At 38.5% G+C, this 20,365-nt stretch overlaps 1 protein-coding gene across 5 annotated transcripts in view; it reads right to left on the reverse strand.

Annotated features, from left to right (window-relative positions):
* The window catches only part of ATG10 (autophagy related 10), a 105,551-nt gene that overhangs the window by 82,343 nt on the left and 2,843 nt on the right, over window positions 1–20,365 (reverse strand). For 4 of the 5 annotated variants that reach the window (XM_083465531.1, XM_083465527.1, XM_083465528.1 and 1 more), the window contains exons 2-3: window positions 18,843–18,965; window positions 7,180–7,299 (exon numbers count right to left, since the gene is read on the reverse strand). In XM_083465531.1, coding sequence (XP_083321657.1) covers window positions 7,180–7,299; window positions 18,843–18,965 — 243 coding nt within the window. Of the gene's footprint in view, window positions 1–7,179; window positions 7,300–18,842; window positions 18,966–19,987; window positions 20,149–20,365 lie in introns of those variants that run through there. The other variant, XM_083465530.1, reaches the window with a different exon arrangement.

The raw sequence follows: 20,365 nt of genomic DNA on the forward strand, positions 1-20,365 counted from the left end.
TAATTAATGATGAACTAAGAAACCGGCTTTGACTGGCTGAATAAACCAAGTGAGGGTAGCCAATAGGTCTCAAATCCCTCTTGCATGCAAAGCAGACTCCAGTGGATTGAGCAGATATACTTTGATCCAACAGTCAAGAAGGCCATTTCTGCATGTGTTGCAGAGGAAAGTGAGAGGCAAATGCAGCTTGTCAATCTGAGAAGATATCCTAACTAAAAGGAAAATTCTGATCCTAAATCTCCACTGCCTTGCAGGATATCTTCAGGAGAAGAAAAGGCTAAGGACTGGACACTACACAAATCTAGAGTGGAGTCCCTAAGGCAGTTGTATGGTGCCTTGTATGCCTCCTTCTAGCAACTCTTGCAGCCAAGCTGGTGGCAAATGTATTGCTCTGCTTTCCTTTGGATCACATCAGAGAGGCCAAGAGGGGAGTCTTGTCATCTGGGCAGCCCAGGATCTTTGTATGCACTGCCCAGACTTGCATCCTGGAGAGGTTACGTCACTGCTGCTAATGCACCAATTTGATTTCACTTTTGGAGACGCACTCCATTGTCTCTTGAGACAGACAGATGCCAACAAGAACGCAAGGGGTGGGGGACTGTGGGAGGACAGATAACCGGGACTCTACACATCTTATCCACCAATGTTCCAATAATGCAAGTTGAGCCTTTAGCCTTTTATTCTCCCACCCCCATCTTTACTCTTCCTTCTCTTTCATCCACACACTGTTCTGCCCTTATCTATTTTAACAGACCCAAAGAAGCGCCACATGCTGATTTCTAGGCAACCCGAATATATTCCCCCCTTCCTCACCCGATCCTGGTAAAAGGGCCAGGAAATATTTAAAACAGGAGGTAGGAGACCTAGCCATGGCCTACAGAACATCTCTGAATGAGGGAAACATATGGAATGATCACCTAAAGGAAATGGCATCAAGGCTGCTACAAGCTACAAATTCTAATTAATGTTCAAAAATATGACCTGCAATCCATAGTGCAATTTATTTCTCCAACTACTATTTTGATTATACCATAATTTATACCAGTTGCTAGGGAGCACACACAGGGTTAATGCTGTTGTGCTTGTGTCCTGTTGGTATACTTCCTATAGGCTACTAGATGCTTTTTTTGAGATGAGAAAGCTGGTCTGTCTAGATTTTTGGCTTGATCCTTGCCTTGGGTTTCTGACAAAACCAACAGTTAATTCCTGGTTTAGTTCTAGAATACAATTATTTTTCCTTGGAACCAGTTTGACATTCCTACTGAATGCTGGGTTTCATTAAATTTGTTTACATTTTTTTTTCTTAAGTAATGTTTGTTAAGTTTTTACTTCAGGTTTTTTGCCCTCTAGCAAATACTTTGGTTTTGCAAATATTTACATTTTTGTTCATGCTATTTATTTCAACACAAAAATGAGAATGGTTTGGTTTTTAATTCCCAATCCACTGGTTTGTTTAGGGGGGAAGATTTAATAAACCCTAAGAATTGGAATATTTTCATCTGCAATGATGTATGCAAAACAATATTGCTGTCACAATTAATTTGATGGGCAAAATGGCCTAAGTCCCAGATTTTTCACATGGACAGTACTTGTGACTATACAGAAATCTGTGCCTACATAGATATTTAAGATGCAGCAATTTGTGCCTACATAGATGTGTAAGATGATGTCCTTTACTGGAAGTACACAAATTTAAGCAGGCTGGTGTTTCGCTTTCAAATGAAGAGATCATGTTCAGCACCCACAACTTGCCAGCTGATTCATCCAGCAGATATCTTTGTATCCTCAGAACGTATTCCACATTGAGTCATGCCATCTGCAGTAGCCACAAGCAGCAAAGCATTCAGAACACTATAGATAGATCAAGTTACATTAAAACTAAGTAAATCCTCAAGAGTTTTACAGGAAATCATCACTGCCTTCATCCTACAGGTGATAAACTATTTGGAGAAGGACTGCACTCATTTTGGGCTTTGTAAAATGCTAAACCTATTACTAACACATAGGCATGGGTCACATGTCGCATTAAAACATGGTTAGTAGTGAAATATGGTCTAATGCAAAGCAATATGTAGTACCTGGCCGTGACAAAAGCAACCAACGACAAGAGTTGTCCATCCAAATCTGGGCTTGTGTTTTATTTGTGTGGGTGGGGGAGAACAAATCATGAGCCCAGGTTCAGACAACACAGCAAGGCAAGGCTTTTGAGTTGTTGCTCTTGGCATAACATGGCCAGGTGGGGGAGAAGCAAACCAGGGTCCCTTCCAACTTCTATGATTCTATTCTATGATTTTTGAGGAGCATGCAACAACATGCTGCTTGTTCTCATTAAACCACAGTTGATATTTAACTATAATTTAGCATGATATGTGACCAGAGCCATAGGATTCAACCTCTTTCGAACTGATTAGTAAACGCAATTAATAAACCAAAGCTTTTAAAAAGAAATCCTAGAAATTAGCTACAGGGGGAGAAATCTGTAAAATTTTCACAAATATCAAGAAAGTTATCCATGGCACAGCTTTCTCTAGAAAAGCAATTTTCCTATTCCATCTATGTATATGAGATATAGATGGGTGGGAATTATCTCCCAGAGCAAACAATATGAGTTTGTTGTTGTTGTTTTCAACTAAAAATATTCTAAAATTTGATGTTCAACAAGGAATGGTTTGAGTTAAAGTAAACATTGCTTCATTTTAATAATTATATAGCCAACAATTTAGGGTGATTTGCTTATGTCTCACTATTTAGCAGTAATCACATTTTCCGAATAATGTTAATCAAGCAAACAAAAACAATGTTTTCATTATTAACATCTATGTTAAGGGATCTCTGATCTGTCTGAAATAGATAGACAGAGAGAGGTCATGCTCATATTTAACACATTTACTTTATTAGCATGCACTAGTTGGGCTACCAAGCGTTAACAAAGTAAAAAGCCAGAAAGCAATGGGATTTATTATCTTGAAAACTATTGTCACATTTTTCTCTTTAATTAACAGTAACTACCTCAACCTACAACACAGTGGTTTCATTCACAGGGAATGGTAAGCCTTGACTGAAATAAACCATGGCTTACCATGCTAGTGCCTGCTACTCAATCTTACTCACTTCACTGCTCCTTTTCCAGAGGCAGTAAACAAATCACTGAGTAGCTGCTTAGCATCACATGCAAACCAGCACTCATGGCTAGCACTCAGGGCAATTCAGTCAGATGGGCAGGGTATTATTATTATTATTATTATTATTATTATTATTATTATTATTATTATTATTATCATTATTATTATTATTATTATTATTATTATTATTATTATTATTATTAAAAATAGTAAGAATACATAAATTTATTACCCACTCTTCTCCCTAAAGTCTCAGGGTAGGTTACAACAATTTAAAATACATTAAATACATTAAAAACCGTTTAAAATAACTTATAAGCACACATACAAATAGAGTACAGTAAGTACTAAAAATAACTCCAATCTGGAAGTTACCAAAGCACAGATTACAATGGCTATGTCATTTATGTCCAAAAGGCTATTGCAGAGCTGGAAAAGGTTCAGAAAACAGCAACCAAAATGACCAAGGGCTGGAGTACAATATGTGGCACTTTTAAGTTTAGAAAATGAGTAGAATAAGGGGGGGACAGGCTGGAAGCGTATAATAAGATTGTGCATAATGTGGAAAAACTGGAGGGGGGAGAAATCTCCTACATCCGTAGTACTGGAACCAAGGGTTATTCAATGAAACTGAATATTGAAAGATTTTTGACAGACAAAAGAATGTACTTCTTTAAACTGTACGTAGTTAAACTATGGAATTTGCTCCCACAAGTTGTGATAGCCACCAACTCTGATGGCTTTAAAAGAGGATCAGATAAATTCATGGAGGATGAGGTTATCAATGGGTCCTGGCCAAGACAGCTATGTTCCACATCCACTGTCAAAAACAATAATAATTAATAAAGTCAGTTTCCCTCTGAATATCAATTGCTGGGAATCACAATTACAGAGAGTGCTGCTCCACTCAGGTCCTTCTTGTGGACTTCGCATAAGCACCTGTTGGCAACTGTGACATCAGGCAGGACACAGGAGGCAGGGATAGAGCAGAGGCACAATATAGGGATAAAAGGTATGAGAAATCTATTTCCTGCATACTGCTCCCCAAACTGCTACCTTGAAGAGAGGGATGGAAAGACTAGCACAATACACCTATCTATCTAAGTATTTCCAGAGAGAGATTCCTAGAAATACTGAGATAGTAGGTTACAATCTTTAAATTACAGCAATAAAATCCAAAACATTAAGTAGAATAATAAATAAATAAAAATGGAGAGCTAAAAACTGGACTCAGCTTTTAAAAAAACACCTCAAATCAAAGTATTTGCTTTTTCCAGCTCTGTGGCTAACAGCAGTATGACAGGGAACATTTGAATTGGAGAAATGGCATGCAAAGGAAAAGTTAAAACCTGCCCCCCCCCCCATACACACTACAGCCCCATGGGGTACAACACTGCTGCTTTAAAAAAAGAAGAAGTAGTCAAGAGATCCAGTTACAAATCTCCTGTGTCACATATAGTTTGGCCCTAAGACAATGAACTGTGAAAAACTTTGCATAGCAAAACACTTTGCACTTTACATAATGGGACTCTACTTAGTTTGAAAAAGTTTCCCAATTCACCATCTTATCACAGACAGTGCTTCTGCCTTTTTACCAGCAACATTTTAAAATCTCCTCTCCCATTCTTCCCACTTTTCGTTTAATATCCAGTCTAGGGAAGAGTCTTGCGAAACATGAAAGTTAGCTTTCTATTTTGGGACTACTGATTGGTCCTAATACAGACATTACATTGTTACTGCTGGTTTGTACTTAATATTAAGCTAATTCATTTGAATGGCTGAAATGGTTGCATATGATTATATGCTCTTAATTTTCCTGAAAGAAAGCAATTTGCAACAACTTCATAAAATATGGTATTATTCCAATAGTGCAGACAGACATTCAGGATCAGAATGCTAGTTGTTGACAAGTCATATCCTTCACATAGCCCACCATTTCATGGAGCGCCTTCATTAGCATAAAAACTAATCCAATTAATGTTATTTCACTTCTGATGCAATATTTATTTTAATTTCAGTGACTACAGTAATCCACCAGTGATGTACCTGAGAACTTCATATTTTCTTCTGTCTTAGTGAATTACATTTGCTTTTCAAATGCCTCCTTAATATTTCATCTTGTCTGCCAAAAATTTATGTTTTGTTCTATTAGAAACTATTAGATTGAATTCCCATTATATAGAGAATCCCTTTGTAGTGTGAATATAGTCTTCTACCCTGTCAAGCAGCCATAGCAGGTTTCTTCCTTGCCTTTTTCCTTCTTTGTTCCAGGGCTATGCATAAATTCAGTTTCTCTAATAAGGTATTCCTCAGCAGCCTTCATGCCAATTGTATGGACTTTAATTTCCTAACTTTTCCCTCCAGGCTGCTCCTAATTAATATCCTAATTTTTGAGGTTATTTAGGTTTAGTAGTACAATGATCCTTCTCAGTGTGATCAGCCCTCTAACTTTTTAGCAATCACCGTTACTTAGCTGCTCAACCAGTTGTTTTCCAACTTATTCCCTATAATGTCCAAAAAAAAAGAACAATTTTGTTTTAGAATTATAAACTAATTCTCTTTAGTTGCAGGGTAGCTTTCTTTGAGTAGCCCAAGCCTTGCTCAGCTTCACTGTAGCACAGTTTGACTAAAATTGCATGAGTTACCTTGCAGTACCTTGTTTGCTCCTGATTTGTGTGTAGCACACTGTGCTTTGGATTTTAAAAATTCATTGATGTGCAAGGAGTGAAATCTAGATGATTTTGAGATCTAAACTTCTTCATGCTGAGTGCAAGTTTTTCATTTTGGTGCAAAGGCATCAGCTGAGCTATAGGCAAAACAGTGGCCAGCCTCAGTCATACTGCTATGCTACTCACTTTCCTCCAGTAGCTAAAAGGACTTGTAGCAGCCTGTGCAGCATTGTGGAGCTGCAGAGCCACCCGCCTAACACCAGGGTCACTAGGGTGGATAAAAATCAATGTTTTTTAAAAAAAAAATCAGATTTTTAAAATTTAAGTCAGGTTTTTTTTATTTAAATCAGATTTTTTTTAAAAAAAATGCTTTTGGAGGAAAAATCTTCCTAAAGATAATTTTCTGTTTAAGTTACATTATAGTCCAAAGGCTATTCATGAGGAAATAAGGATTTGTTTTAAGTTTTTCATGTGAGGTAAAACTCAGTCTGTTTATAATAAAAAAAATTGTTTAACCACATCAGTTAACAAACACAGATACATATGCTATGATGTTATTGTTTTAGTTAAATAAATTGTTACTAATGATTATTTTTCTACTTCCAATAAAGTACAGCAGAAAAGTTGTCCAAATATAAACAGTTAACTTATTAAACTTCACAATAATTTCATAATTATCTGTCTATGTATTTCTAACAGTAAAACCAAATCAGTAATTTTTGATATAACTACTCTGAAAATTTATTATTCCAAAAATAAAACCTTCATCTGGTTGTAAATATTAAGATTATACCATCAAGAATGAGTCTTTCTGTAAAAAAAAATGATTTAAATCAAGTCTTACTGACTAGTGATTTAAATCAAGTCTTACTGAGTAGTGATTTAAATTGATTTGATTTAAATCAAATCCACCCTGAGTGTCACTGCAGCTTACTTTAATAGGGCTGGGGTGGAGGGGAGTGGCAACACCAGTCAAGAGGGCAGCTCTAAGCTCCACCCCATCCCACAGGCTGCTACTGTACTTCCCACCACCTTCTTGAGAATCAACATCTACTTGAATTGTGCAGGCTAGCACAAAGCTGCATGTTACACTTAACTGTAAGCACACACAAGTACACAGGACTACCAAGAAGCAGAACAGAAGCAACTCACTTTTCAAAACTAGCCGTGGACCTGACTTTGGTATCAGATATAAACAGCAACCCTTCCAATGTGTATATATCTCTTCTTGTGTAACTAGTTCTAGACTCTCTTCAAAGTGCAAATATACTTCAATGAAGATTATGCAACTTGCTGATAATACAGTTGCTGAACTGTCACAGAGCTCAACAGCAAAATATCAAAATGTTTTCAATAACATAGGTGCTTATCGTCTAGGTTGTACTTACCCCAATATGTGCAAAGGTTATTTCATCACGCTCACTAGCCATATCCTCTATGTCTGCTGTGACACTTCCACCCTTCACTTGAAAGTGTGTTTTAGTCATATAGCCATCATCAACAGAGTCCTGTGTTTAAAAGAAATAAATGGCATTGCTATCTTTTCACCAGAAACCTCAGCAATTCAATAAATGAAATATTTAGGTCTCAGTAACCAATATACTAGTAACCGATATATAATATATTATATTAGGGATGCGGGTGGCGCTGTGGGTTAAACCACAGAGCCTAGGACTTGCCGATCAGAAGGTCGGCAGTTTGAATCCCCGCAACGGGGTGAGCTCCCATTGCTCGGTCCCTGCTCCTGCCAACCTAGCAGTTTGAAAGCATGTCAAGTGCAAGTAGATAAATAGGTACCGTTCTGGCGGGAAGGTAAACGGCGTTTCCGTGTGCTGTTCTGGTTTGCCAGAAGCGGCTTAGTCATGCTGGCCACATGACCCGGAAGCTGTACACCGGCTCCCTCGGCCAATAAAGCAAGATGAGCGCCACAACCCGAGTCAGCCACGACTGGACCTAATGGTCAGGGGTCCCTTTACCTTTAACCGATATATATTTCTTAAGAGATATGGTTAAAAATGTTCAACAGAATTCACAATTATTCTTCAACACTCTATTTTATGTATTTTTTACTTGCAAACGGTGTCCTGCACAATACTTTCCACCAGGTATTGTGGTGCTGTTGTTGTTTTAAAAAAACAATTTTTATGGAGGCATCATGGTGGCTGCAACAGCAGAAAACAGCTCCTGAAGCCTGCCAGAGTAAACGGCTGACTCTGGGCTCCCAGGACTGCTGCCGTCAGCACCGCCAGCGGAGAGGAATCGGGGGTGCCCGGTGCATCTATCAGAAGAGCCAAAACGCCCCCCCCCCATGACCTTGATTGAGCCGGGAAGGCACCCGGCCACCCACCCAACAGCGCAGAGGAGCTCCAAAACCAGGACAGTGGAGCTAACACGAAGAGGGAGAGAGGAAGAAAAAGAAAGAAAGAAAAAGAAAAAGGAGCCACAATATGGTTAAACTGATCCAAAACACCCACCCACCCCACTCACACACGAAAACTAAGATCATCACAGCCAATCACAAACAAACAACCATACCCTAGGCCAACCCCAACCTCTCTCACCACCAAAGAAACACAAATGAACAGCAGAGAACCTGCACGAGCAACACTGACACGAAACCCTACATACATTAAGCAAAATAGAAACATCGCCACCCGATCCCACCCCCACCCATCTTCCCCCCACGCACACCTTTTTTCCCCTCCTAATGTCTCAACAAATGAAACTGATTTGTAAAAATGTTACATGGAAAAAATACGACATTACACATACTTCTGTAAAACAAAAAATCTTTAATAAAATAATAATAATAATAAAAGATTTCAAGCAGGATCTCTCCCAGTCCCACCAGGAGATGCTGGGGACTGAACCTGATGCCTTCTGCATGCTAAGCAGATGTTCTACCACTGAGCTATGGTCCTATAAATAAAGTATGTCAACTAGCCTATAAGTGAATAAACTACAGTATATTTTTAACTTACTCTCCTAATAATTTGTATATAAATTATAAAAGTGGTATATAAATTTTATTAAATAAAAAAGAGGAAATGTTCAGACTTTCAAACAGTATGTTATGCCTGAGCTTTCATTGCTGAAACTCCCAACAGCATTTTCATGCTCACAAACTCCTGATGAAGGCTTAAGGAACCATTGTGACATAACCCATTCAAGCAGAGTGAAGGGGCAACAGGCTGTCAACAGTGGCAGTAGTTGGGGGCTCCCAGCTACTAAAAAGCCACATAAAGTCTTTTCATACTGCCTGAAGAATTAATTGCTTATTTAACGTTCATAATTGCTGGATCGATTTAACAGGACTGGAGCTAACATTTGCTTGGATTTGGCACCATTGATAGGGAACTGCCTTCTGCGTCCTCCGCTTTGAAGTCACCCTGGTCTTTGGGCCTCCAGCACCTTCTTCAGCATGTCCAACCCATCTAAGAGGCGTATGATGCTGGTGTTCTACTGGGTTAGGAAGAAGCCCCTGACGGAGAAGCCATGCTCTACCATCTCAGCCAAACCTTCTGCCTCTGCACCGGCTTGCAACACTCCTCACATTTCACCCTACTTCACGAGGAGCAAGACACAACCCGCTCCACTCAGGAGGTCCAGCAGGCGCAAGTTGCTGCGATTGCCGAATCTCACCAACCCCAAGTTTTTAAGATCTGTCATTGGCAGAGTTGGCCGGAAGAGAGCCCGCAGGCGTGGCAAGCAAAAGAGGACTCCAGCAGAAACAGGAAAAGAGGAAGCGGCCTACTGGAGTTGCCATTGACAACCACTCTCAGCCTCTTTTTTCTTCCCCCTCGAATGGGCGAGCCCCTTCTGGCCCAGCATGCTTTGCGTGCACTATGGTGGTGCCCAGCCCCAGCACGTCCCAACCGGTGCCCACTTTCCCTTTCCCCTTCTCCGCCTCGATGGCCAGGGCTGAAAAACCCGTGGAGGGGCAGTCTCTGCCAGCCGCCAAACCGAATAAGAAGCCACCGCCCTGTCGAGCCTGCACGGGCTTCAGGAGTTGGATACGGGATCAGAGAAAGCAGTTGGACCTGCTATTCTTAAGGAGGCTAATGGAAAAGATTTAGAAAAGAACCTCCTGAAGCTTCGGAAAGACCAGAAAGAGGCTGTGCTGAAGTTTTCCATCACATGGAACACAAATTCGTGGAACTACCTCGAGGCTCAGGCCTAATCTTCATCTTTAAAGATTAATTTTGGATCCAACTTAGGATTGACGCACATTATTACCACTCTCTTTTTGGTTTTATCTCAAGATATAAACTCTTGTCCTAGTCCTTTATTTATTAGTAATTTTCTATATTGTCATTTTATGTGTGTCTCTTGCAAACAAATAATATCTAATTTCTGTTTAGCCAATGTGTGATATTTCTCTTCATTTTATTATGAAGTCCATTTACATTCCATGAAAATAATTTAAGATCCACTTAGTATTACTTTCTCTCTTCTGCCTTTTAAACTGTTAAATAAAAAAAAATCCCTTTGCCTTTACTGTTTCTCCTCTTTTTCCTCCTCCTCTTTCCACCAGGTATTTTGTTTATATGACTATATATATATAAATGCCCAAACTTTATGGAAAAAAGACTATTCTTGATTGATGGAAACAAGTAGCAGGGGTACTTTTGTTTTGTTTTATGATCAACATAGAAAATAAACCGAAAAGGCACAACTCAAATAAATTCACCTAGAAAATTATACCTGAAGGCTATTGTGGTTACTCAAACAAAAGTAAATTTAAAATACTAATACAAGTATATTATTTAACCCTTTGGCTTTCCTTCATTAGTTCCTCAATCTAGTGCACTTCTCATTATGTCATGTCATACTTATGTCAAGTCATACTCATTATGTCATAGGCATACTTCATGTCATGCCTATCCTGTAGCTTCTCAGTTAATTATTAAATCTAATGACTGATTACTGAATACATTAAAGTTAAGGAATATGATTGGCAGCTGCCCTGCTCTCATGGGCGCCTTTTGAAAAACATTCTTGGGTAAAATGCCTATGAAGGTCAATTGTCTGGAATCATATTGCTATATTCCTCATATACTTTCTTTTATTTTCCTGTCTTGCTTTTATCTCCTCTCTTTCACCTATTATTTCTTTTTGTGCATTAGAAAATGAAAATAAAAACAATTATTTTTAAAAAAATATAATTATTGATCTTGTACATCATTCCTTTCCCAATATTAAAAGAATTATCCATCATTTCTATATTCTCAACATGCAACCTCTTTCCTTCCCTAGACTGCATTACAGGAGTTATATTTAAGCCTTTCAGATCAACATTTTTATTTTATTGGCTCACCAGCAGAATTTCTATTCCCCAATTTCCAAATAAAATGGGCTACCAATACAGTAGCTGCCATTATCAAGTCAAGGACAACCTTACAGGGGAGAGAGTATAGCATCTAGATCAAGGGAAGTAATAGTGCCACTGTATTCTGCTCTGGTCAGACCTCACCTGGAGTACTGTGTCCAGTTCTGGGCACCACAATTCAAGAAGGACACTGACAAACTGGAACGTGTCCAGAGGAGGGCAACCAAAATGGTCAAAGGCCTGGAAACGATGCCTTATGAGGAACGGCTAAGGGAGCTGGGCATGTTTAGCCTGGAGAAGAGGAGGTTAAGGGGTGATATGATAGCCATGTTCAAATATATAAAAGGATGTCACATAGAGGAGGGAGAAAGGTTGTTTTCTGCTGCTCCAGAGAAGCGGACACGGAGCAATGGATCCAAACTACAAGAAAGAAGATTCCACCTAAACATTAGGAAGAACTTCCTGACAGTAAGAGCTGTTTGGCAGTGGAATTTGCTGCCAAGGAGTGTGGTGGAGTCTCCTACTTTGGAGGTCTTTAAGCAGAGGCTTGACAACCATATGTCAGGAGTGCTCTGATGGTGTTTCCTGCTTGGCAGGGGGTTGGACTCGATGGCCCTTGGGGTCTCTTCCAACTCTATGATTCTATGATTCTATGATTCTATGAGAGAGAGAACTATCAAGTCCAAAGCCCTGCCAGGCTCACACCAAGAAATTGAGAGTAGGAGGAAGTGTTTCTGCTTTCCCCCTTCTTTCTTTTTTTGGAGGGGAGAGAGGGGGAGCTTTACCCCTCCTGTGCATGGAGAGATTCATTCTGAACTATAGCTCCTAGGATGTCCTCCTAGGAACCATAGGATTGAAAGAATGATTTTCATATAATAAAAGGGGGGAAAATCACCTTTAACATACTTTTTAATATTATATATGTTTATATTATATTAGCTGTATGCGTTAATGAGAGAAAATAAAAATAGATATGGGGCAGAGGAATGGCCATGAATATAGATCAACAGATAACCTGTAAAATTCAGAAAAGAGATCTCAAAAACATCAGATAATCCAAATAAAACAAGGTGGTATTCCTTAAGCCATAACAGCTGACCTACTTTCAGTTAGATACATACGGTAAACCTGTAAATACTGACAAAAAAGGCACAAACGTTCAATAGATATTTCAATAGATGCATTGAGGATGTATCCTTCCCATATGCCATTGAAAATGTGATTGAAAATTTACCATCTGTAAATCAGGGAAATGTGAAGTAGCACTTTCTAAAATTAAACATTAAAAGTATGCACACCCAGAAAACTCACACTAAAGAGCCATGTAAGAACAAAAGCATTAGAAATCACTAACTTAAATTTCAAAATTTAAGGTCTGTGAAAGTTAGAAAATCCTGCATATTTCACATCATAAAACTAAAATACTGTACATTATTCCTAAGACCTAGGAAAGCATGCAAATCAGAAAAAGAGCACTTCATGTGAGAGAACAAGTGAACAAAAGTAATGGATACATATTAAAATGACATCAATTATGAAAATAAATAAATTTCTTGCAAATGTGATCCCAAATATATGTTTACATTTATAGGAGTTATACGGCCATTACGATATTGATACAACAAATATGTATCTTATGATCTACTATGCTTGTGACAATGAAGCCATACCATAAATAATATATGCATTAGGAAGCTGGAAGAGGGAAAAAATCAAGATGGGCACAAAAATAAACAAGTGTTGAGAGGCTGTATAAACAAAGACGGATGTATAATAATGCAGCACTGTGGGTCTTTTCACACATTTTGGGGGATGAATGGTGGTGAGGACTACTTGTTCACTGTGAGAGAGTCCACCTGATACTATCAGGGCAAATAAAGGTAAAAAGGGAAATTAATGCCAACACAAAATAAGACACATAAGAGATAGGTCTGCTGACAGTGTGTGGGAATATATATATATATAAATATATTCACCAGCCAAATATTAGCTGAAGTTCATTAGTAAATATTTTAAATCTTTCTACACAAGCTTTTGATTTTTAAAATGGCAGATCCACAGCAAATGGTGAAATGTGTACAGAATCAATGATGCAAAGGTAGATGATACCTGGTAGGTGGGCAAATGTAAGCTGCAACTTTGCTTTCTTGTTCCCAGGTGGCTTTTCTCCAACTTCCTTTCCCTGGTCTCTAATTCTTCATCTTTCCTGGCACCTTCTTATAATATACTGTACATTATTTTATCCTTCCTAGGAATAGCTTGCTCACCCCATTCCCTTGTCCTGTTTCCTATACTCTGGTACTCCACTAAGCTGATCCTGCCTATTTTCCTTTCCTCAGCTCATGCATCCTCTGCAACTCCCATCACCCAACCATTGGCATTGGCAATGTTGGCTGGGACTGACAGCAGTTATAGTCTGTAGTCTGGATGAGGACCCAGACTGGGGATGGCTGCTTTACATCTTCTTTCTTGCAGATTAAGAAGAGCCTTAATGGATCAGACAAAAGAGACTCGCCAGCATCCTGTCACTCACAGCAACCAGTCAGATGCCTCTGCGAAGCCCAAGGCAGAACATAAAAACAAGAGCCATCTTCTCTTGTTCCAAGCAATCACTGGTATTGAGAGGCAAAGCTGCCTCTGAAACCTTCATTCAGTTAATCAAGCTTTAGCTCGGTTGGTTAGAGAATGGTGCTGATAACACCAAGGTTGCAGGTTTAAACCCCATACAGGACAGCTGCACATTCCTGTATTGCAGGGGGTTTGACTAGATGATCCTCGTGGTCCCTTCCAACATGATTCTATGTGACTGATTCTTTGGTTGCCTACTGTAACTTGTTTACAAAGCATGTTGAGGGTAAAATTGCTTGTCTCCACAATGACCTTGATACTGTTATTACAGCAAGTCCAGATGAGGGCATCAATGTTGCATCTAACTGAGTTTTCTGAGATCATTTTTGGTTGATGTAGCCCAAGGACACAGACAAGCTGCTTGCTAGCATGCAACCATCCACATGCACTCTCAACTCTTGCCCATCTTAGCTAATCAAAGCTAGCCAGGGAAGTTTAACAGAAGGAAATGTATTATAGTGCCCTCACCAATATACAGTATTTCAAAAAGTAAGAAGTTCTAAGGACAGTGCTACTCAGGGTTTGGTTTTCCTTTGAGGAAATATTTTGTAATATTTGGTTTATTTACAGATATAGTAGAGCACAGATTGAGGCAAGCAGCTTATGAACTCCCAGCAATCAGCAAACCTCCTACCTTACAATGAAACCCCAAGGAGATGCACCCCCCACCCCAGTGTGTCATTCTCCGTCTCTGAAAGCTTACATTGCCCTCCTCCCACTAGCAAGAAGCTAAGAAGCTACCAGGTTAACCATATCTGCAAATGTGCAGACATATGCAATATTATATATTAAGTATTATTTTCCAATTATTATGTTCACCTGGAATGAACTGAATTAGTCTATAAATGTCTCTTTCTTGTTCAGATCACTCCAACAACATTTTATTAACTAAATGTAAGCTGTTCACACCAACAACTTTTTGTTAGCTAGATGGCAACATGGACGACTTTTAGAGAAAACATTTGTTCCTGGGGGAGACTGAAAGGAACATCAATATTTTTCAGCAAAACTGTTTACCTCTTTGGGAATATAGCTTCATTGAAATTTCACAGAAGAAAACCAGATGTTTCATTTCTTCAACTTTAAGTAATTTTCATGTCAAATAGGGATGTGATACAAAATTTTTGTTTTGAACCAATCTCTTGTAACATCAAGTTTAATTAAACTATGCTAAATTACTTTGCCTGAATATGCTATTTTTCTCTCAAGGGACTCCTTGCACCTCAGACAGACCCCTTCCTCATACTTGGCACCACATAAATTTAAAGAAGCATCCTTTTCTATGGGAGATGTATATTTGCACATATGTACAAAAGAATAAAACAGGAATTATTTTTGGCCTGGTGCCTGAGGTGAATAGTTAATAAAATCTAAAGTGAGTCTAGAACAGCTGCATACCTTTAAGGGTGTTGCTCGGTTTTCAGTACACAGATTCCTGCTGTTTGTGGCTCTAGATCAAGACAGCTCGGAAGGCTTTGTACAAAACCTGTCAGTTGCTGCTTTCCAATCAACAGTTAACTGAGCAGAATCTCCTTTCTCTGAAACACTTTCTCCTCCCAGCAATATCCAATAGCTGTAAGTGCTAGGTAGCAGGCGCAGAGCCAGTAAGAATATGCAAGTGTGCCTCCCTCCATAGCTGCTGCCTTCACAAAGCCTCCTGAAAACCCATTATCTGGCTTTTCATCTGCCTCTTTGAAATCATATCCAATTATCCCAAACAGAAAATGTTGCATAATTTAACCTTATTTATTAACTGTAAATATATTAAAAAACCTTTGGGGTGCATTTTGCATCCCTGCAAAGACTGCACCTGAAGCAGGTGCCCTGTCACCCCCAACTTTATTATAAACCTCCTACATACTAGCTCCAATAAGCAAATTAAGCATGCTGTCCTCAACAAATAAGTCTTGCCAAAAAAGTTTAAGTACTGATTGAATCACGTGGCAAGCATAGCTGGGAAGAATATCTGCTGAAAGGGAACCAAACTGCATAGTTGATAATGAATGGTAGCTGCATATTAAGAGCTTATTTCTCAAAGGAAGCACAAACAAATTGGGGTTTTATTAGCTGTTTCATTAAGTTTTATTTTAGACAAACACACACAGAAAGCATATGTGCAACATCTGATATAAAAGGATTCTATTCAAAACAAGTCTCTGTACAGAACCCATTAATGTAGCATTAAATTACTCAACAAGGCTGCAAATTTAACTATAAATTTAACTCTTTGACTAATCTATCATTTCTGACAGAGTTTATTTCATTTGCTCTGATCTTTAAATCAATGTGTGTCTAACTCCAGCACATTAGTTCTGTCTTTTAAGTAGCATTACATATATACATATATCTCTCTGTGTGTGTTATGTATGGCTAGTGCCATGGGCTATTGTAGCGCTTTCTTTTTATCAAGTTTGCTCCTAAAACAAATCAGTGTGTGCTTCTGTCAGTAAACATTTGAACACAGAACAGATCAGTTTAGAGAAAATTACCTTGTTCTTAGAGTTGCTTTTGTGGCGATGCTTTATTTATATTCCCACTAAGACACAATGAGCCAATTTCAGAACGTACCTGTGCTAGAACAAACCAATTCTTTTTGCGTATGCAGCTGTAATGTTCAATGAGGAACAATAACTGAACTCAAATCTAAGCAATTGGGGAGGGGGGGGTTAGGATCTACCAGGAAGAGAAAGATCTCAGTAGCATATTCAGTAGCTATGGAATTCTGAACTTAAATGCTAGCTACAATTCAGAAGTGGGGTATTCTCAAATCAAATTGAAATTAATGGATTTGGGTGCAATTCTTGTCACATTTTCATGTAGGTAAATCCCACTGATCATAGCAGGGCTTACTGCATAGCATTGTATCCACTGCTACTCTCATGCAACATGCACTTATTGTTATTATTATTAAAGAAATTTGCATACTACCCTTCATCTGTATGCCTCTGTAATTTTAATGGAACTAAAGTATGATCACAATACCATAGGAAGCAGCCGAATACCAAGTCAAATCACTGGTCCATCTAGCTCAGTATTGCCTATGGCTGGCAGTGGTTGTTCAAGATTTAAAAATTAGATAGTTCCCAAGCCCTGCTGGAGATGCCAGGGATTTAACCTGGCACTGTTTGCAGGCAAGGCACATGAACTGAAACTAAAGCCATGAGCTATGCTCAACATAATCTGTATAGACAGGTTCCCGTTTCCTATACAGTGGTACCTCGCAAGACGAATGCCTCGCAAGACAAAAAACTCGCTAGACGAAAGGTTTTTCCGTTTTCGATTTGCCTCGCAAGACGAATTTCACCTATGGGCTTGCTTCGCAAGACGAAAACGTCTCGCGACTTTGTTTCCTTTGTCTAAAAACAAAGACATGTTTTGTTTATAAAGTTAATTTATTTTCCCTTCAATTTTTGAACTGCTCTTTACAGTATGTGTGACTTTAAAGAGCAGTTAATAAACTGTTGTTGTACCAAATTTGGCTTTGTTTGGACTTTTTTTGACCATAGGAACGCATTAATTGATTTTCAATGCATTCCTATGGGATTTCGTGATTCGCAAGACGAAAAATTCGCTAGACAACAAAACTTGCGGAACGAATTAATTTCGTCTTGCGGGGCACCACTGTAGTAGCATAATACTGCACAGAGGCCTAGGGTCTGCCCAGGACCAAGGAAACCTAAGGTCAAATCCCTGTCCCACTTGGTTGTTGTTGTTGTTTTTAAAAAACAACCTTAAAGCAGTTTACAAAATGCTAAAACAAGAAAAAATCACAACCATTCTTAAAAACATACAAAAGTTAAAATACTAACACAAATTAAAATTACCTCAACTTTCCAAGCATCTAGGTAGGCTTGCCTAACCAAAAGTGTTTTTAGTAGGTGCCAGAAAGAGTACAGTGAAATCACCTGCTTGATCTCAAGAGGCAGGGAATTCCAAAGTGCTGTTGCTGTCACACTAAACAACTGAGTTCTTACAAATGTGCCACGGATATTATGTGGCACCTGAAGTAGTGCCAATTCCACCAATCAAAATGGCTGAGTGGGCACATATGGGATAAGGTGATCTCATAGGTAATCCGGTCCCAAGCTCAACCTGATATGTTACCGAGTTGTTGTAAAGACAAAATTGGATGGGGAGAGGGAGACACAACCATATACAATACCCTGACCACATTTGAGGAAAGGAAGGAGTAAAATAAATTAGTAGAACAATCGACTATAGCACTGAAATTTTGCAATCAAGATCCGATTCGCTATGAAACAAAACCCTCACACACAACAGTCACTTAGCCTTGACATTTAACTCCCAAACCTGACTATTTTTACCACAAAATATTACTTATGTGCCATATATTTTTCTAAGATACTTTTAAATAGAACACCACACGTGCAGAAAAAACAATCTTTATTTTAATTCAAAATTGTCAATTTACCTCATTTTTATGGTCAGACTACAAACAGCCATTTTCTTGGTCAATTGTGGCAAAAAAGACTCCCCTCTCAGCAATTAGGTAGGAAAACTGTTGTTAATCAGAACATCATTCAAAGCACAATTTATGTTCTATAAATACTAATGCCAGTTGTGAACACAAAAGCGTGTGTGTGTGTGTGTGTGTATTGGTAACTTTTGTAAATATTTCCAAAACTATACAATATTTCTGATAATTCCATGTTTTAAAAACACCTGAAAAAATATTTAAACACACATTGAATCCCCAAACTACTTTTCGATTTGAAGGAACCATAGTGTAGAAAAGGTAACAAAGTAAAACAGAAGTACAGATTCATTAATTATTATTAAATTTCTATTCTGCCCTTCATCCAAATATCACAAGGTAGTTTGCAATATAAAAACACAAAAATACATAACATAGCATCAAAATCATCCACCACCCAGTTTAAAAGGTCATAGATTGTTTAATTGGCCAAAAGAAAGGCCTGGAAGAAAATGAATGTTTTTGCCTGGCATTTAAAGATATGCAATGAAGGCACTAGGCAAGCCTTCCTGGACATTAAAAAACATCCCTGGCCTATAAAATTTGAGACAAAACTAGCAACACAGTGTTTTGGCTAGAGATTAAAATCTGGCACATACCTTTACAATTCTCCACTGCCAATTGTCTCCTACTTGTTGAGAATGTTTGATAAATTCTGCACAATATTGCTTGAATTTATTCTCTTCCAGAAAGAAATCTTCATCACACAAGTTAAGTGACATCTATTTAAAAAAAACAAAGTGTTAGTATTGGCAGATATAGTTTAAATAGAATATATAGCTCTCCCAAAGGAACAGGAAGCAATACAAGAAATCAACAAACAATAGGAATTGGGCTACTGCCCAATCCCTTGCTTTCAGATGAACTTTCTACTTATGGACAATGATTTCATGTCATTACTTGATGGTATAATATTTCTATAGTAACTTATTCCCTGGGCAGTTTGATGGGCCATTAAGCTAATGCAGGAATTTCAAATCTACATCCCTTCAGATGTTGCTGGACTCCAACTGCCATCAGCCTAAACCAACATGACCAGTGGTTGGTAGCTATAATCTAATAACATCTGGAAAGCTAAAGACTTCTCATCCCTGAGCTAACGATTCCTGAACTGCAGGGGGTTGACCTAGATGACTTTCAGGGTCCCTTCTAATTCTACAATTCTAGTACTGTATACTTTTCCAAAGGCAGAAGCCTCTCCAGAATGGGTACTGTTTTTTACACTTCAACCTGTAATGCATTCTGTCAGACAATATGCTTCAATAAAATGAGCAGAGCTTGGACAAGCAGACCACTTTCAAGGATTGAAATGCTGATATAGGTGAACATTCTGCCATTTGTATCTCTCAGTTTTACATGGATTATTGACAGTATGAGTAGGATCAAATATCACCACCACTCTGGATTACAAGGAACTGGGAAGTTTCCAAGTTTAGGGAAAATGTCAGTAATTACTACATCTCCCGATGCAGTTATCAGATGTGAAATTGTAATCAACACAGTGCAGGTAAAAATACTGTAGTCTTCACACACACTTTAAATAGAACCACCTGTTTTTAGCAAATGAGCAGATGTAGGCATAACAGAGAAAGTGAAAATTATAATGCAGTATTGCTTCTTTCCCCATACTCGTACAATAAAATCATTATAAGAGGAAATAATTGGCCAGTTATTTTATTAAATGCAGATATAAGAAGCTTGCTAAATTCTGAAGCACCCATGAGAATTTAGTCTGCTCTTATACCTTGTAACAGTACCAATCTTCCTTTACGTTTGGTTTTCAGAATTAAGGATCCTATAGCAGTGCTGCACAACTTGTCTCTCATGTTGAATGAAGCCCATCAGACACGTGTGGTGTTTTACCAAACACTTGGTAGATCTTTCTAGTCTAATACCTGCCTTAGACTTAAAAATTGAGGGAGTGGGGAGGGGAGAGATAGAGTGCCTGAAAATCCAAAATACATTATTGTTTTCAGATTCATCTTGGTGTAATATGCAAGCTTTAACTGATGCATTTAAAGTACAGACAACCCCCATTTACACATGTTCAATATGTGTGTGACTGCACATATACACATCACATCAAACCTGGAAATGACCCCCAAACATCACAAAAGTCTCA

Source organism: Podarcis liolepis, assembly GCF_965112155.1.
Source record: "Podarcis liolepis genome assembly, chromosome: 11".
Classification (NCBI taxonomy): Eukaryota; Metazoa; Chordata; class Lepidosauria; order Squamata; family Lacertidae; genus Podarcis; species Podarcis liolepis.